We start from the raw sequence: 19,526 nt of genomic DNA on the forward strand, positions 1-19,526 counted from the left end.
CACCTGGCTTTTGATATGGGTGCTGGGAATTAAACGTTAACATCATGGCGGTCCATGATGTAATCCCAGCACCTGGGAGGCTATGACAGGAGGACTTGTTTGTGTGTGTACTTATTGGTTTTGGAGGCAGAAACTACTAGTAGAACCTGCTAGGTATCAAGCTAGCCTTGAACTTATGATATTCAGCCTCCTCAATACTGGGACTTTATGAATGCACCAGCACACCAAGCTTGAAGATAATACACAACAATTTACAAAATGAAAATGGTTAACCAAGAAGCTATAGAAATAGCTCTGCAGGGGCTGGAGAGATGGCTCAGAGACTCTGAGCACTGACTGCTCTTCCGGAGGTCCTGAGTTCAATTCCCAGCAACCACATGGTGGCTCAGAACCATCTGTAATGAGATCTGGTGCCCTCTTCTGGCCTGCAGGGACACATGGAGGCTGAACACTGTGTACATAATAAATAAATAAATCTTAAAAAAAAAAAAAGAAATAAAAAAAGAAATAGCTCTGCAGTTAAGAGCACACACTGCTCCTTGACAGGACTTATGCTCAGTTCTTAGTACCTATACCAGGTAGTCACAATCACCTATAATTCCAGTTCCAGGGGAATTCAATGCCTCTGTGGGCACCTACACTCATGTGTACATATCCACACAGAAATACACATGCAAACATAATTAATAATAAAATCTCTTTAAAAAGCTAATAAAAATACAACAATCTGAGTCATATTCAAGTTTAACAAAAAGGTTCAAAAATAAATAAATAAAGCAAAACAAACAGAAGAAGTTCAAATCCACAACGACAACTGGAGAATCAATAGAAGATGCAGATAAAGTCAGTAAAGAGGACACACCATGTAGAAGGGCTGGAGTCCGTTTTCAGCTGCACCTTTTCATTGGAGGGTGAGAATGACTCTGCAATGTCATCTGTGTGCTGTGGGAAAGAAGGTGTCTGTTCCTCACTACATTTGCCTTCATTTTCCTCAGGACTTGTGTCTAGGAATATAAAACACATGTTATTCCAAAAAGTAGTAAAGATACCAATATTTTAAAGCATAAGGAATTTATATGCAACATTTGTCTTTTCCTACAAAATACTAATCCACTTATCATTCAAGATTTAGGGTTTTTTCCTTGAACATTGTGTTTTGCTGTTTAAGCCTCCACCTTTAATAGCTAAGCCATCTCTCTAGCACTTATACTCTTTAAATTTTATTACAATTAGTATTATCATTTGTTGCATGTGTATGTGTGTGCAGGGTGCCCACGCGTTTCGCCACACACATACGGAGTTCAGAAGACAACTCCGTGCAGCTAGTGCTCTCCTCTCACCTTTGAGGGTTTGCGGGATTGGATCCAAGTTGTCAGGATTGCAGGCAAGTGCTGAGTCATCTCAGGCACACAAAAAGACGCAAAATAAATATGTGTAATAAAAGGCACTAATATTTACCCTATGATAAGGAACCACCTTAATTCCAACATCTTAAATAACTCATCAATATTTTAGATGGTAAAAGACTAGAACTATTAAGCTATTCTTCTTTACATGTAACATATGTCTTTTTCTTATGGTTGAGACAGGGACTAATGTAACAGACTAGCATCAAACTCACTAGGTAGCCAAGGATAATCTTGAACTTCTGAATCTACTTATCTACCTACTCTACCACCTAAGATTAGAGGCACTGCCCAGTTTACCCAGTTTTCTTTTATTATATAATCTTTTTTTAAAAAAAATAATTTCCGGGCTGGAGAGCTGGCTCAGAGGTTAAGAGCACTGATTATTCTTCCGGAGGTCCTGAGTTCAATTCCCAGCAACCACATGGTGGCTCACAACCATCTGTAATGAGATCTGGTGCCCTCTTCTGGCCTGCAGGCAAACATGGAGGCTGAACACTGTGTACATAATAATAAATAAACCTTTAAAAAATAAAATAAAAAAAAATAATAATTTCCATTTTTTTTATTCATTTACTCGGTGTGTGTGTGTGTGTGTGTGTGTGTGTGTGTGTGTTACCACAGTGCCCATGTGGACATCAGAAAGCAACTAACAGGAGTTGGTTTTCTTCTTTGTGGATCCCTGGGATCAAACTTAAGTACCTTTACCCACTGAGCCATCTCACAAGCCTCTACATGTAATATTTCTTGTAATGGTAAACAAGAGTATAATATTCTAATGCTTATAAATCAGACAACTGTGGGCTTGGCATGATGGCACACACCTTTAATCCCAGCATTTGGGAGGCAGGGGCAAGCAGATTTCTGAGTTCGAGGCCAGTCTGGTCTATAGAGTGAGTTCCAGGACAGCCATGGCTACATAGAGAAACTGTCTCAGACAACAACAACAAAAACCAGACAGCTATAAGCAGGACATAAGAGCAAATACACACAATCTCTGCTCTTAGAGTGGCGAAGCAAGAGTTCAAGATCATCCTTGACTTCAAAGCAAGTTCTAGTCCAGCCTGGGCTATACTAGACCCTATCTCAAAAGAAAAGAAAAAAAAGAAAAAAGAAAACTCTCATTACCTCAACTACCAGAACTGATCTATTAAACTATTATGACTTCCTCTCTATTAGTTAGCTCTCATTGAGCTTACGGTGTTACATAAGCTACTGAAGGAAAAAGTCATTAACTGTCTTACCACTTATGAACCCTGCAAGCAACTGCAACTCAACTGACAAGAGATGTCCATTGGGGCAACAGTGGCACAAATGTTAGAAATAACAACTGCTTCTTGATTAGGTTTCTAGCCAGATCCACAGGAGGAACCTCTGCTTGAGCAAGAAAGCCCGGTCCAGAAACCATGACATCCTAAGTCACAAGGAATAACTTACTGCTTTGCTAAATGGGCACAGTATTAACTGCCTTCTAAACAGTTGTCCTCACAGCTAAGGAGCTTTTTTTTTGTAGTTAACATAGTCATTGTAAAGACTCAGAAATAGTCAAAATGCAGAAAGTGACTGCTGAGTGTTCGGTCTCAAACGAACAATTAAACCAACCAGCCACCCCAACCAGTGAACTTGGGAAACAACACAGGTGTCATAGAAAGTCTGTAAGAACCAGAGGAGAACTTCTGAAAATCAGTCTTTTGGATGTGACAGGAGTACTTCACTTATACTCATAACAAATATATCTACAAATAGAAGATCAAGCCAGTCAACAGTCCAGCATGGGTGAGGGAAGGACACAAGATCCTATCCTCAGCTGAGGTGCTCCTGGCAGGTGATGGCTACTGGGAAAGGGATAGTTGGCTTTGTAAGGGGTGTGGCCTCTGGTTAGGTTAGGTGTGGATGACCCCACTCCCGTGTACACATGAGCAACACTGATGGGACTCAGTAGGTTGTTTTGTTTGGTTCTTTAAAGAGCATAAACCTGGAAGATACATTGGGGAGGGTCTGGAAGGGGACTAAAGAAGCAGGCAGAAGGGGGTTGGAGAGATGGCTCAGTAGTTGAGAGCACTGGCTGCTCTTCCAGAGGTCCTGAGTTCAATTCCCAGCAACCATGTGGTGGCTCACAGCTCTCTGTAATGAGATCGGGCACCCTCTTCTGGCATGCGGGCATACATAGAGGCAGAATGTTGTGCACATAATAAATAAATAAATCTTAAAAAAAAAAAGAAGCAGGAAGAAGGGGTTCCTAAGTAGTAAAGTCAGGAACTTGCACATGCTAGCACATGTTCTACTACTGAGCAGTACCTCCAAACTTACTATTTCACGTTAAGTATTCTTAAAGCAAACTCTTAAGAAGGACCCAGTTTCCGCTTAAGTTTTGGTTTTTGTCTTCCAGCAACACTTAAATTACAGTATGCTTGCATTCTAAAAATACAAGAAAAAAAAGAAATGGAAATTCTACTAGGTCTTTTTATAGACTCACAGAGGTATTCCATGAAGGCAGACCATAAAAATCTGAGATTCGTTACAGATATGTGATCACCAATGACTGTTAATGGGAACACAAGGGAAATAATTCAACTTCTGAACAATCTGGAGAAAATTCTCCCTGCTTCACTTTTTTCGTTTTGCTTTCTACAGCTGTTTTTTTTTCTCTTTAACTAACATTAAGATGGCAAGCTGTAACAGAGTACTGGCAGACGAGCACTAACAAACATTAGTAACTGCTGTCATCCACAACGGCAGCATCTGTCATACACATTACTGTACACGTCCCTTCTAGTAAAACTGAGGTTCTTAGAATGTGTTTGAAACTTACTCTTGTGTATTTCTGCTTCAGGAGAGCTCGAGTGAACGAGGGCACTTCCTACAAGATTTGCTGCTTCCTGTTCATTAGCTTCATTTTGCTTCTTCCTCCTCCTCTTCTCTTGATTTTGGTCTTGCTCTAACATGGTTTGTTCTAAATCCTGTTCTGACAAAGTTGGTGGTTTCTCTTCAGCAACTGTCTGAGTATCCTTCTGAGATATTTCTGGATCTGAACCATTACTATTTACAGATTCATCTGGATCATCATTCACTTCCTCACTAGTTACCTTTTTTGCTAAAAACAAGAGAAATTGTTATAATTACATGAAATATGCATAGAAAACTTATTGAAAGGGAAGATGATAAATACTCAAAAGTATATTCTGTCTGTCATGTTATTTTTGTGCAAAAACTGAAGAAAGACTAAAAGAAGAAAGGAATAGATCAGCTCTAACGTTCGCACTATAAGTTCATGCAGGTACAGGCTAGGGTATGGCGCAGTAGTAAAGCACATCCTACTTAGCATATGTGGGTTCAATGCCCAGCACTGCCGCCCCCAACCAAAAAAAAAAAAGATACATACATGTCAATTACCAATAAAAGTAAGTTTATATGCAGAAATGTGATGGGATTCAAAGTATATTGCTATATAAAAACTTCAAGTGGCAGAAATATTTATGTATTTGTGAACTTACATTTTCATTTTAAAAAATTACATACACACCATTATTTGCTAGGAAAGGGCTTGGTGATAGTTATTCCTAAGAATGCTGAAGAATTTGCTTTGAACATCAGGTAAAACAAACAATTCTAGAATTGTAACTACTGTATCCTTTAGGGTTAAGACAAGGTCTGATGCATTCCAGGTTGCTTCCAACTATACTATATAACTGAAAGTAGGCATGAACTTGTGTCCCCTGTCTGAACCAAGGATCTTTTTCATCATTTTTGTGGTACTGGGGATCAAATCCAGGCAGTCTTCTGCATTCCTGGCAAGTACTAAACTACATCCTCAGACTGAAACATTGTTTTTCCTTTTAAATATATGTGTGCACACACAGTATGTGGGTATCTGAAGAGTCTACAAGATGGCACCAAATGCCATAGAGTTGCAGTCAAATGCAATTGTAAGTCACACCAATTCAAGTGCTGGGAACCAAACACCAGCCCAATTTAAAAGCAACAAAGCATTCTTAACCTCTGCATCATCTCTCCAGCTCCTATCAGGCCTCTCAAAAAAGCACAAATTAATGCACACGCACACACACACTATACAGGTAACACACAAACAGAAATAAATCAATAAAATAAAAGGGAGCTGTTATTTGCCCCAGATAACTGGCAAAGCGATGACTAATACTTCCCTCCAACTATTTACTATGATGGTGTCAACTACCTGAATAACATCTCAATTCATAGTGGCAATACTGTAAATTCACCACTAGATGAAACTCCAGACAATACCTTTCATGTTTTTCCGTGGTTTGGAGGACTTTTCCTTTGAACTCTGACATTTAGTAAATTTTTTCCTTTTTTCTTCTTCAGCAAGAACTTTCTGAAGCAAATGAGCAAAAAAATCGAAGTCAAAGGGGCGTTTTTCCTCTGTTTAAAGAAAGGGGGAAAGTTTAGAGTTTTTATTTAAAAAAAAAAGAGCTCTCTAGTTTTCAAAGTAGGACAATATCCAAAGCAAACGGACTTATTTATTAGACAAAGGATGGATAAACAAAGATATGGCACTGTTAAGTAATACAACAAAAAAGTAACTTAACAAGTATGGGCTAAGTGTGTAAGAGCTTGGTGACGTAGCACTTATAGAATACACAAGACCTTGGATTCAAGCCCCAATCCAAAAGAATAAATTAAATTAAAATATTAGGTTGGTGCAAAAGGAACTGCTGTTTTAGACCATGAGTTTTATGTCATTATAAATAGGTTCAAATATATCTTTCTTACCAAAATAGAAACCGTTCCAATCAATATATTTTTGCCAATTAAAAGTAAGGCGTTTTGTTTTAGTCACTGTAGTGTAAAGTCCATGCCTGGGATTCAATGAACTCTTGGAAAGTACTTTCTGCCTCTTTCTGGTGTAAAACATTTTACTTGTGAAAAACTTGAAATGCTTGGAGAAGTCACAGTCAACTGGAAGGGGTCAGGTGAACATAGCAGATAAAGCAAAACTTTGTGACCTAAGCCAGGTGTGGTGGCACACATCTTTGATTTCAAAGGCAGGCATCTCTGTGAGTTCAAGGCCAGCCTGGTCTACATTAAGCTCTACATCAGTCAGGGTTTACAGTGAGACCCTGACTCAAAACCACAACTATGTAACCTAATTTGTTCAAGTTTCAATTTGTGAACTATTAGTTGTGTGATATAAGGTTGCACATTGTGGAAAATCGGGCCCTTTCTTTTGACCAATGTTGGCTTCTCAGGTGTAATAGTTTCATCAGATTTCAGAAAGCAATGGCTCAGACTGTTAAGAGACCACCAGTCAGTAACCCCATCCCTTTTTGTGGGCAGTTCAAATGGTTTTGAGAAGTGCTTTAAAGTTTCTTCTCAGCACAACCACTGCTGGGCACTGCCGTCTTACACTATCCACTTTTCATTGCACATCACAACCCAATAAAGAAACGAGACAACATTGTGTGTAGAATCAGGACGATAGTTCAAAATGACTTTTTATTCGAGCTTTTTCATGTTTTGAATTTACTTCCAATGCAAAATGACCACTGAATGGTCCACACTGAGTTCTACAGCAACCTTTGAGTTATAAAAGGAGCAGATTCAACAACTGCTCAGTTTGCTATACTCCACAGCTTCAAGGCTCCCCCTCTTCTTTGCAAACCTTGAACCATTATTGTAACAGTACATTTAACAGTTCCTGGACCAAATGCATTGTTATTGTTGCAAACTTTCTCCATATATATGACCCATTTTGAACTCAAATAAGAAAATACTTGAGAGGCAAAAGAGCTGGTTCAGCAGTTAAGAGTACTGGCTACTTGTGCTGGCTAGTTTTACATGAACTTGACACAAGCTAGAGTCATCCAAAAGGAGGGAGACACAACTAAGAAAATGCCTCCATAAGATCAGGCTGTAGGCAAGCCTATATTCTTAATTAATGACTGATGTGAGAGGGCCCAGTTCATGGTGAGGAGTGCTTTCCTTGGGCTGGTGGTCCTGGGTTCTATAAGAAAGCACGCTGAGCAAGTCATGAAGAACAAGCCAGTAAGCAACTCTCCTCCATGCCTTCTGCATCAGCTCCTGCCTCCAGAGTTCCTGTTCTGACTTCCTGCTATGATGAACAGTGATGTGGAGCAATAAGCCAAATAAACCCTTTCCTCCCAAGTAGTTTTCATCAAGGTGTTTCATCACAGCAATAGTAACCCTAAGATACTGTTCTTCGAGGGTTCAATTCCAAGTACCCACAGGATAGTTCGCAACCATGTGCAATTCCAATTCCAAGGAATCCGACACCCACTTCTGTCCTCTGTAGGTACTGCACCCATGGGCTGCACAGATGTGCATTCAGACAATTAAAAAAATCTAAAAAAATGTGTAAAAGACTATCTGGAATTTGCTTTTTGTCTATGATTTCCATAATATAAATAGGTAATAAGTCAGTAGTACAAGATCCTAAGCTGAGAAGTGTGCATTATTAATGCATAATAACTATATTTAAGAATGTAAGCATATAAAATAATTTTAACAATGCAAGAACCAAAATTACTTTTGTACCAACCTAATAAAAGGATTACACTATACAAGCAACAAAATGGGTGAATCTCAAAAATAAAAGTAAAAGAAGCCAACACAAAGCAATATTGTACATATAACTTAGGATGCTGGTTAATAGGGTATATTCTTTGTTAAAATTTCAAATTACACTTTGAACTACTATATCAAATATTTTAAATGGCAAAGGACAGAAGATAATTCAGTTGTAGAGAACATGATTAGCTGGTACAAGAGCCTGGGTTTAGCCGGGCAGTGGTGGCACACGTCTTTAATCCCAGCACTTGGGAGGCAGAGACAGGCAAATCTCTGTGAGTTCGAGGCCATCCTAGTCTATAAGAGCTAGTTCCAGGACAGGCACCAAAGCTACAGAGAAACCCTGCCTCGAAAAACCCAAAATCAAAACCTGGGTTTAATTTTCAGCCCCAAAACATACATGAAGATAACTAAGATATTCCAGAGCCTAAGATTACAACACGCCCTCTTTCCACTACCACCACTTCACTATGTATTCTTCCAAGCATCAGTAAAATAAAACAGTCCAATGAAGTCAGAAATACTTCCATTGTCAACTGTATAATAGAGAAAGAACAATCAGTAAAAAAACAAGGAATGAATCTACAAAGGAATGCTTCCTTAAACTTTATATCTAAACTCTGGTGATGTACAGAAAGATCACAAAAATGATTCCGTAAAAGGCACACACTAAAATACTGTTTTAATTTAACTAAAATAATTTGTTCTAATTCTCCACAACAAAGAAACAGCACCCCAGGAATCCAGAAAGAATCTTTAGGTAGTTCTAGAGGACTTAAAATATAGGCCCCTTCCCAAACAAAAACAAACAATCCACAAAGGGAGTGGAAGAGGTGGCTCAGAGGATGCAGGGTCAGTCCTCAGCACAGCACCACACAGTGAGTCACAAACATCCAGAACTCCGGTGCTGAATGATCAAGTGCCCTCTCTGACCTCCAGAGACACCACATACACATGTGGTCAACACACATGTGTGCATACATTCATACACATAAAATAAATCTTAAAAATCCCACAGGAGTTTTTCTTTAATTTTTAATTTCCTATTTCAAAGGATAAAAATAATTAAAACTATAGAATCTATAACTTATTTTCTAATAATATATTGAGCCCAGTGGAAAGTTTCTCCAAATTTTAAATGGAAGTTTCTCTATTCACAATACTCCAGATCTTACAGGAGCCATTCCTGGAAACGCTTTCAACTGAAGACAAAACACTGGGTTATCAGTCCCACTCGTCGACCATGGGTGTCTACTCATGAATTCACGAGCTACACAGTGGATATTCTCTGAATCACATATGAATTACTTTCCCCTAACATCAGCCTTATGGCTAACTTTAATTAAATTTTATTTTGAGCAGGACATGGTGGTGTACACCTTTAATACCAGAACTCAGGAGGCAGAGGCAGATAAATCTCTGTGAATTTGAAGCCAGGAGTCTAGCCTACATACTGAGTTCTAGGCAATCCATGCCTATACAGAGATGGGGTGGAGGTAGGAGCTGTGTTTTGAAGCTGAAGAAATGGTTTGCCAGTTAAGAGTACTTGCTGCCCTTGGAAAGGAATAGGTTGAGTTCCCAGAAACCACATGGCGGCTCACAACCACCTGCTAACGTCAGTTCCAAGGAATCCAACACCTTCTTCTATCCTCTGTGGACACCAAGCACACACATGGCACACATACATACATACATACATACATACATACATACATACATGCAAGCACTCAACGCATACACACAAAATAAAAAAAATCTCTTTAAAAAAAAATTGGGTAGGCACAGTGATGTATACCTTTAATTCCAGAACTTGAGGGGCAGAAGCAGGTGGATCTCTGTGGGTTTGAGTCTAGTCTGGTCTATGCAGAGTTTTCCTGGACAGCCAAGGCTAACCAGTCGGGCCCTGTCTCCTTTTACTTTCTTTTTTTTTTTAATTGTTTTTTTCACTACATATTTTTTTCTGCTTCCCTCTTTTTTAAATTTTATTTAGAAGTAATTAAGTTTGTCAACACAGGTAATTTCATAGCTAAATTAACACTGACACATTAACTATGAAATGCTGATATTTGCTCATGAAAAGTATGTATCTTCTAAAACAAAAAATTACTTTAAACATAAACTTGGTTTTATTTACAGATCTCTTGTACTTTCTGTAGACTTACAAAAAGAAAAATGATAATTTTAATGAAGGTATTAGAAACTGGCTGGTTCCTACTCTCTTCAAAATCAAATCTAAATTTAAATGCTACCCATTCATAAACTTCATTGAGGATCAATAAGCATCGAGACCCAATTCCTTTTTCTTCCAAGAACTCAATCAGTACTTGAAACTTGCATAACAATATCCCACACCTATTTAAATTCGGGCTCTCCAATCAGATTTCTCATCTGCCTTATTTGACAACACATCTTCCAGAGCAACCAGAACACAGCAGGTAGTCAATGCTGTTGACTCAATGACTGGCTGACAACAAACGGAATCCACTGCAATCTATTTTCCATGAACTATTTCTTGAACGTAATTCCTTCCCAATAAAAAACCACTCAGGGGCCAGTGAAAGGGCTCAGTTTATAAAAGCACTTACTGCCAAGCCTGACACCCTAAGTGTAGTGCAGAACCACATGATGGAAGGAAAAGACCAACTCCTATACCTTGTCCTCTGATACACGTTTGTGCACATCCATGCGCATATAGGTACAGAACAGAAATTTGAAAAAGCCAATTTTTATTATCAATTACTGTATAAATTCATGGACTTAAAACTCTGTTTACTGCCAGGAAATGGTAGCACCCGCCTTTAATCCCAGTACTCAGGAGGCAGAGGCAGGTGGATCTCCATGATTTTGAAGCTCCCTGGTCAACAAAGGGAGCTCCAGGACAGCCAGAGCTACACAGAGAAACCCTGTCTCAAAAAACAAACAAACAAACAAACAAACAAACAAACAAAGAACAACTGAGGCATAGCAGTGCATACCTGTAACTCCAGCACTTGGAGGCTGAGGCAAAAGGACTAAAAGTTCTAGACTAAGTAGGGCAGTGGTGGCACATGTCTTTAATCCCAGCACTTGGGAGGAGGCAGAGACAGGTGGATCTCAGTGAATTTGAGGCCAGCCTAGGCTACAAAGTGAGCTCTAGGACAACCAGGACGCAGAGAAACCCTGTCTCAAAAAACAAAACAAAACATAATAAAAATTCCAGACTAGCCTGGAATATATACAAGACCTTATCTTAAAAAAACAAAAAATGGAAAGGTTTCATCCTTAGTCTTATGCCAATACAAGGACAAATCTAAAACACTAGAGCCAAAGACAAAGAATTGATCATTATCAACCTCTACAAATAATACTCTGTGAAGGAATTCTTTAATACTTACGAAAGGCTTTGTCTATTCTCCATCCATTTGTTTTTTCTTCACGTTTAAATTTATTCTGTTAACAACAAAAAGATCTATAGTAATATTCTGTCATTAAACAAGGATTATTTCTAATTAGTGAGCAATAATATGAAATTCTACAAAGCACACTATTTTGTATTAGATGGTACATTTTTGCCAATAGGCTAAGTTACTTTAGTTTCTTAAAAAAGCAAATAGAGAGCTACAAAGATGGCCCAAAGGGAAAGAGCACTGGCTGCCCTTCCAAGGACATGGGCTCAATATCCAGCAGCCACATGGAGGTTCATGACATCTCTAACTCCAGTTCAAAGAATTAATGCCCTCTTCTTGCCTCCTCAAATATTGTACATATGTGGTGTGTGGGCAGACATGGACGGACGGATGGACACACAGACATAGACACACACACACACACTCCAAATAAATTTTTTTGTAATGGGGATGAAAGATTCACACAAATTTTCCTCATCCTATTTTTATTATCAATAGCAGAAATAAACAATGAAAGCCAGCATATATCTTACAGCATATAGAAAGTAGTCACGGGCCAAGCTTGACAGCTTTAGTTCAACACCAAGAACTGATAGAAAGGTAGAAGAGAACCAACTCCAACTGAGTAATCCTATTACTTGTATATATTCATTGGGTATGAGTGGCCCTATACACATACATATTCATAACACACAGACATGTAAATACGCTAGATTATAAGAATAAAACAGCTGACTAAGCCAAGCAATGGTAGTGCACGATTTTAGTGCCAGCACTCAGGAGGCAGAGGCAGGTGAATCTCTGAGATATGGGCCATCCTAAACTACAGAGTGAATTCTAGGACAGCCAAGGCTACACAGAGAAACTGTCTTAAAAAGTCAGAAAAAAAAAATAAAAACAAAAACTATCAAAAAAAATTTGACTCTCACACTAAACAGATAAAATGTGTAGTCAATTAAGCTAACACTAACTTAATCCATTGTTATTATTCCAGAGTGTTTTAAGTGTAATAGAGGGAAGTCTATGCAGAAACTAAGCAAAAATGTAAATCCAAGTCCTGCCTAGGTGAGTCCGGATCAAGTTAAAGGCAGGGCAGGGCACTACCAGGAAATCTGGTCCTGATAAATGGGGTTCAAACTGGCTCATATCCCACCAGGTTTGAGGCAGAGTCCAGGCCTAGAATCTTACACCACACACATCAGGAGCCCTAGAACTCATGGTGTGTGTGTGTGTGTGTGTGTGTGTGTGTGTGTGTCACTGATTCTAGAAAGATTTCTCAATCTCTCTCTCTCTCTCACATGCGTGCGCGCACACACAAAACAAAAGAGAACAAACGACCATGAATTAAGTTAAAAGAAAAAAATCTTAGTAATTTTTTGACCCTGTCTAACCAATAAATGTTATAGGTATACTTTACCTTAATTTCTATCCTTGCTCTGTGAGGAAAAAGTTGTCCAATCATAGAAAAGTCAGTTCCTACCATACTGATGGCCAAAAAGAACATATCTGTTTCTGTAAAAACAAAAGATTAACTGAAAATTAATTTTCTGTTCAGACAAAATGACATAAGAATATTAGTTAAAAATAAGTTAGACAATATTTAACTTTATTGAAAAGAAAGTCAAAGAATTTTAAACACCCTAATACATTTTTTGGGGGAAAAAATCTCCATAGGTAAGTGTGATGATACATTCCATAATTACAGAACTCAGGGGGCTATGGGAACAAGGACTCCTGCTCTGTACCCAACAGGCACAAATACGAAAGTGAAGTAGGTGACCCACCCAGTAGACAACTAAAAAGTTCATCCTCCCACTCCAAAGCGTCCCTAAAAGCTTGAGATCGATCACATGTACTCGCTGAGACAAAAAGGTCTCTGAAAATAGACTATGAATTCAAGCAGTTGCTAGCCAGAATGAAGGCCCAGTGCTAGCAGAGCTGCCACAGCTGCCACAGCACACTGAAAAGTACTTGAAGGGAGTGACTAACCAATACCTAGTCGGACTTAAGGCCCACTCCAAAAGATGGAATCCATCTCTAACACTGATTGAGTGACCAAGAACCTAAGTCTAGATAATTCAGGGACCTAGGGCAAAATCAAATAATATGGTCTAAAAGGAAAAAACCAATGTAGTGATAAAATGTCTCCTAAAGATGCTACACTCATAAATCATTTCCTTGCTCAGCCAGCCATCATCAGAGAAACTTCCTCCTGCAGACGAGGACAAATAGAGAGCCCAGAGAGTGGCTCAGAGACTGAGAAACGGATGTTTCCATTAAATCCCTTCCCTCAGAGCTCAGAGAACCCCACAGAAGAGGAGGCAGAATCTAAGAGCCAGAGCGTATGTAGGACACCAAGAAATCAACACGAGTAAAGCTCTTATGAACTCACAGACACTGAAGCGGCATGAAAAGGGTCTGAGCATACAGACGGGTGGGTTTCTGACTGTTGTGCCCATTTTGGGCTCTTTTCCATCTGGTGGTCTGTCTTGCACAACTTTAATGTGGCTATTTTCGTTTTATCTTTCTATTTTGTTATGTTTTTAAATTAATGAATGAATGCAAACCTAGCCAGCCGGGCACAGGCAAACAACAGAACTGTCATTCATATCTGGGAGAGGGAAAAGCTGTTTTCTCAATGGAATGACAGTAGTTTATCAACCACTCCAGGTTAGATCTCATGTTCAGTTACTGACCAACAAATAACAAATCCCAGATGTGTGTGTGTGTGTGTGTGTGTGTGTGTGTGTGTGTGCGCGCGCGCGCGCGCGTGCTTCTTTTTAGTTACAGTTTGGTGGGTTTTGGTGTTTTTTATTTGGGCTCCCCCCCTTTTTGTATTTTGCTTTCAAGATTTTGGGCATTTTGTTGTTGTATTGGATTTTTTTCACTTATTTTTTGAGAAAGAACTTAAAGTTGGATGGGCAGGAAGATCTGGATGAACTGTAGGAAAAGGGAGAATACGATCAAATATATTTAAATTGAAAAATTGTTTTAAATAATAATTGAAAAACAAAAATACTAAATATAGTAGATACTGAATCTTACTGCTATCAAACAAACATATATAATATAAAAAAGTATTTTGGAAACTAGATTTCCATAAGCCAATAAAACTTAGAAATTATTATTAGCAAAGCTATGGTAAAATAATACTTTTTATAGACAATTAGTAAAAGTATAAATTGTTGGGGTTTTTGTGTCTGGCCACCTAGAGGAAATAAAATACTCAGTGAATGGCAAAAAAAAAAGCACTTGGAAAAATGCTAACTGGACTGAAGGGGCTGTGGTATTTTCTAACATGTTGAGGAGAGGGAGGGAGGAAGTGAGGAAAACGAGACAAGCCTGACAGATGGTATCTCAAAAAAACAAAACAAAACAAAAAAAACCCATAGAACTGATAAGTCAGAAGGGAAGTACAGAATCTTACTTTTTGTCCTATATTCTGCCATGCTTAAAAAGTTTTCCACAAACTACATTCTAAAAAGCAGTAAGTACCATCATGAAATATATATTAAGTACATTTTGTTGCTGTTATATGGTTATTTTTTTGTTTATTAGAGTTCTTTGGGCGGAGGGTCAAGACAGGGTTTCTCTGCGTAGCCCTGACTGTCCTGGAACTCACTCTGTAGACCAGGCTGGCCTCGAACTCACAGAGATCCACCTGCCTCTGCCTCCCGAGTGCTGAGTGTTGAGTGCGTGCCAACACCGCCTAGAGAGGTAAGATTCTTTTTATAGGCCAGACTGGTCTCAGATTAATGATAGTCTGGCCTAAGAGTCCTCGTTGCGGGCTGGAGAGATGGCTCAGAGGTTAAGAGTACTGCCTGCTCTTCCAAAGGTCCTGAGTTCAATTCCCAGCAACCACATGGTTACTCACAACCACCTGTAATGAGGTCTGGTGCCGTCTTCTGGCCTTCAGGCATACATGCAGACAGAATACTGTATACATAATCATTTATTTATTTATTTATTAAAAAAGAGTCATTGATGCTTACATCATGAGGACATGATGATTAGAAACACTGGAAGCAGAATGCTCTACGGGTATACATCGTGCTTACACAGAAATACTGTCAATTAGTCACTTAAATGTTTCTCTGTAGAATTTGAAAAAGCTTAAGAACCCAGGTAAATGGATTCTTAGAATGCTAATTCTTAGAATGATTTCTAGGGTAAAGTCAAAGACAGTAGGGGAAGGAGGGATGGGAACCAATAAAATTAAATGGATGAAAGACAATGTGTCAGTTGACATTTTATTTATAAGTCTGATTTAATTAGAAAACATAAAATAGAGCCAGAAGGTGGGGGTGCACGTCTTTAATCCCAGCACTTGGGAAGCAGAGGCAGGCAGACCACAGTGAACTGGAGGCCAGCCTGGTCTACAAAGTGAATTCCAAGGCAGCCAGAGCTGTTACACAGAGAAACCCTATCTCAAAGAGAGAGAGAGAGAGAGAGAGAGAGAGAGAGAGAGAGAGAGAGAGAGAGAGAGACAAAAAAATAGCATAAAATAGTTCACTTCATTTTAAAAAAATCAGCATACAACTTTTAATGAGAATTAGTTACCTTCATTTGACCATGGCTTTGAATAATAGTTTTTCCTGAAGCTGGAATATGTGGTTGTTGAGCCACGCTCAAATATAGGATCATTTTCCTCAACAACACAGGGACCTTTTGTTCTCAAAACTTCTACAGTTAAACTGAAAGAAAGACATTTTCAAAGAGTCACACTAAAAACAAGCATGAAAAAGAACAGATGATGAGATTTAACTGGCTGTATTCTAAACTTATCATAGCAGTAATATCAAAAATATAAAACATATTTGAAAAAAAATATATTTAAATTCAAAATACAAATTTTCCGAACATTTTTCCTAAGCAGCAGACATAAATGCCAACCTGTTTTCATTACAGTGTTTCGAAATAACTTGGACTACCTAAGAACAACAGTTGTATTGCCTCTTTTGTTTGTCTGTCTGTCTGTCTGTCTGTCTGTCTGGTTTTTCTGATCAGGCTGTATGTGGTCCAGGCTAGGGGCTCGCTGTGTAGCTGGGGATAACCTAAAATTCCTATTCATCTCTCTCAACTTACGAGACTGCAGGCATATGTCACCACAACTGGGTTTGTTTTGTTGGTTTCTATATCCCCCCGGGGCTAATATTTCTTTAATGATTAATGACATCTAAAAATCAAATATAAAAACTTATCAGTATTATATCTATGTTTATTATAATCAAATTTAAATGTCATGTACATTTTTTCAAAACCTTTCATTTCTCTTTTTTAACTAATCCCTTAGAAAATACACACTTTAGAGCTGGAGAGATAAGCAGTTAAGAATTGCTTGACGCTTCTAATGACTTATTGTTATACCATGTATATACTGTATACTGTTATACTGTAGATCAGGGCAACCCTCGGTCTCATCTGAGAGACTGATCTGTGCAGTAGATGATGACTAACAGAGACCCACAAGGCCAAAGTGCAGTGAATATAAGAGACTACAAAATAAAAGCCCTGCCACATACTCCTCCCAAGGCTCAAGAATCACTATGGGAAGGGAGGGTGAAGAAAGTTTAAGAGGAAGGATAACTACAAGGAGACAGCTTCTGGACACACAGCAAGGTAGCAGCTACACAGATGAACTCACAGTGACTGTTACATAATGCACAAAACCTTTGCAACCCCGAACTAGAACAAATTCCAGCATGGAGAGGGGAATTGAGCACAAAATCCCACCCCTACCTGTGCAGCAAATAGCAACCAATAGCTGTTGGTAAAAGAGAGATACTTTTCTCTAAGAATAATAAAGCTGACCGTGCTCTAGTGGAATACCATACATTCAAGAATATTTGAGTTGCTCTTGAAGGGTTTAAAAAAAAGTCACAAAGGAATAAAGTGGAACTGAAAATGATCAAAACATGATGCACAAAACTGGAAACTCTTAAAGAATTAAAAAACAAGATGTGTGTGCTTGTGTGTGCGCACGTGCGCATTTTTAAACAAAAAAAGTGCTTGCTGCTCTCCCAGAGGATTCAAATTCAGTTCCCAGCATCCACATCAGAAAGCTGACAACCACACAGAACTCAAATTTCAAGGAATTGTCCATTACAACCATACACCCAAATATGAAATTAGTGTGAGGTGTGTAGTGGCACTCAACTTTAATCCCAGCACTCAGGAGCAGAGAAAGGGTTTTACAGAAAACCCTGTAAAGTTAGAGACCAACCTGGTCAACAAAGTGAGTTCCAGGCCAGTCAGGGCTACACAGTGACACCCTGTCTCAAAAATATCAGCAAAGTGAAACGACCACATTTGATAAAACCTAAATATCAACTTCATAACTGAGTCAATCCTAGAAATCCACCCTCAGTGAACAATATCACACAGCTGGCTCAGCAGCTGGACTGGATTAGCAGCAAGGGGAGGAGTAAAAGTTAGGTTGACAGAAAATAGGAGAGTGATACCATCTCGTGCAAAACATACTAAAATTACAAATTAATTTAGTTTGATTTTCTTTTTACACTATTCATGATATAAATATATACGGGGATTTATGAAGTTATACTGACAGATTCAGAAACAGAACCTCTCCTCTACAATGTGTTGTGTTCTCTGCCATCATCTCCCTCTCTCCCCATCTCTTTAACTCACCTTTCTTCATCTAAAATAATAGAACCATCTTCTGCCACTTTTACTCGAGGAACCAGCAGTGGCCCATCATCCGCCTCCTCTTCCACGTCTTCATTCTCATCAGCACCATGAGTGCTCTGGTTGTCTTGCCTACTGAATGTAAACAGTCATTAACTTAGCAACAAAACATAAGTATTTCCTGAGAAGTCTGAATTCAAAACAAGTTATTAATGAGCAATAACCCAGATATTTCAAACTTTCCCTATAACTTAACTGAAAAAAATGACCTGCCAGGCATGTTGGTACACAATGTAATCTTGGCACTAAGGAGGCCAACACAAAAGGACCAAAAGTTCTAGGTCAATAAGGAGTTTACATTAAGAACCTGACTAAAATAAATAGATGGACAGATGGATAAATACACAGAAAAGGGAGGAGTTATAAGGTTTTCTTTCAAATTTTGTTTGGCAGCTTTTGTTTGTTTGTTTTTTAGATAGGGTTTCACTGTGCAGCACTGGTTGTCCCAGAACTCACTCTGTAAGCCAGGCAGGCCTTTAGCTCAGAAATCCACCTGCCTCTGCCTCCCAAGTGCTAGGATTAAAAGCGTTCACCACCACCACTCAGTTATTTGGTAGCATTTAATAAGGAATCTAAAAACATAATAATAAGGAATCTTTTCTCGCTTTTAAAATAAATAAATGGTACCAGATGTGTAACTCACTGGTATATAGTATATCTTGGATTTGAGACCAATAATAAAAGAAAATGAATAAATAAATGGTATCTTAAGCTGAGCATTTCTATCATGTCAAACATTTCTCATTGCTTTGTGATAAAAATGTGCAAAATCTATTTTTCTGAATATATTTCCTGGTATAAGTTTTTGTAGTTTTATTTTCTTAGTCTATGAGATAGTATATCGCTATGAAGCCCTAGGTAGCCTGGTGCTCGTGCCCACGATGTGGCCCCACACTAGCCCGCAGACTCAGTCTCTCACGTGCTGGGGTCACAAGTGTACACCACCTTGTCTAGCTCTCAGGTACTCCATCAGCGTACGGTGCAAAAGCCCAGAACTTCTTGCTCTTACCCAATTATAACTTAGTTTTTCAAAAGGAGAATTCAAATCTTACTCTCCACTACAATGTCAGCTTAATATTTTATTAAGTACACATAAATTATAAATCTGGAATGATATGTTTAAAAATTGGTGAGCTAATGAGATGGCTCAGTGGGCTAAGGCACTTGTACAAAGCCTGACAACCTGACTGCAGTCTCCAGAACACACACTGACTCCCACAAATTATCTTCTCCCTTCCACACTCACCAGGGCATACATGTGCCCGCATATATAAACACAAATACACACTGCACACACACAATAAATACATGTAATAAAAAAAATGTGTTGCTGTAACTGGTAACATTTGAGAGAACCACAGACTTTTAAACCATGAAGAAACAAAGGTGGGAAGAATTCTGTCTACATTCCCTTTGCTCCTTTTGAATGTTTAAAAAGCATTTACTGATTGATTGATTGATT

The 19,526-nt window shown here is 38.7% G+C and overlaps 1 protein-coding gene across 5 annotated transcripts in view; it reads right to left on the minus strand.

Moving 5' to 3' along the window:
• Bdp1 (BDP1 general transcription factor IIIB subunit) overlaps positions 1-19,526 on the minus strand; it is an 88,877-nt gene that overhangs the window by 59,273 nt on the left and 10,078 nt on the right. For 4 of the 5 annotated variants that reach the window (XM_048441558.3, XM_048441559.3, XM_048441560.3 and 1 more), the window contains exons 5-11: positions 18,008-18,139; positions 15,920-16,053; positions 12,777-12,871; positions 11,348-11,402; positions 5,670-5,807; positions 4,219-4,500; positions 863-1,004 (exon numbers count right to left, since the gene is read on the minus strand). In XM_048441558.3, the coding sequence (XP_048297515.2) occupies positions 863-1,004; positions 4,219-4,500; positions 5,670-5,807; positions 11,348-11,402; positions 12,777-12,871; positions 15,920-16,053; positions 18,008-18,139 (978 nt within the window). The remainder of the gene's footprint in view (positions 1-862; positions 1,005-4,218; positions 4,501-5,669; positions 5,808-11,347; positions 11,403-12,776; positions 12,872-15,919; positions 16,054-18,007; positions 18,140-19,526) is intronic. The other variant, XM_048441557.3, reaches the window with a different exon arrangement.

Source organism: Myodes glareolus, chromosome 15 (assembly GCF_982192425.1).
Source record: "Myodes glareolus chromosome 15, mMyoGla1.1, whole genome shotgun sequence".
In the NCBI taxonomy this organism is placed as follows: domain Eukaryota; kingdom Metazoa; phylum Chordata; class Mammalia; order Rodentia; family Cricetidae; genus Myodes; species Myodes glareolus.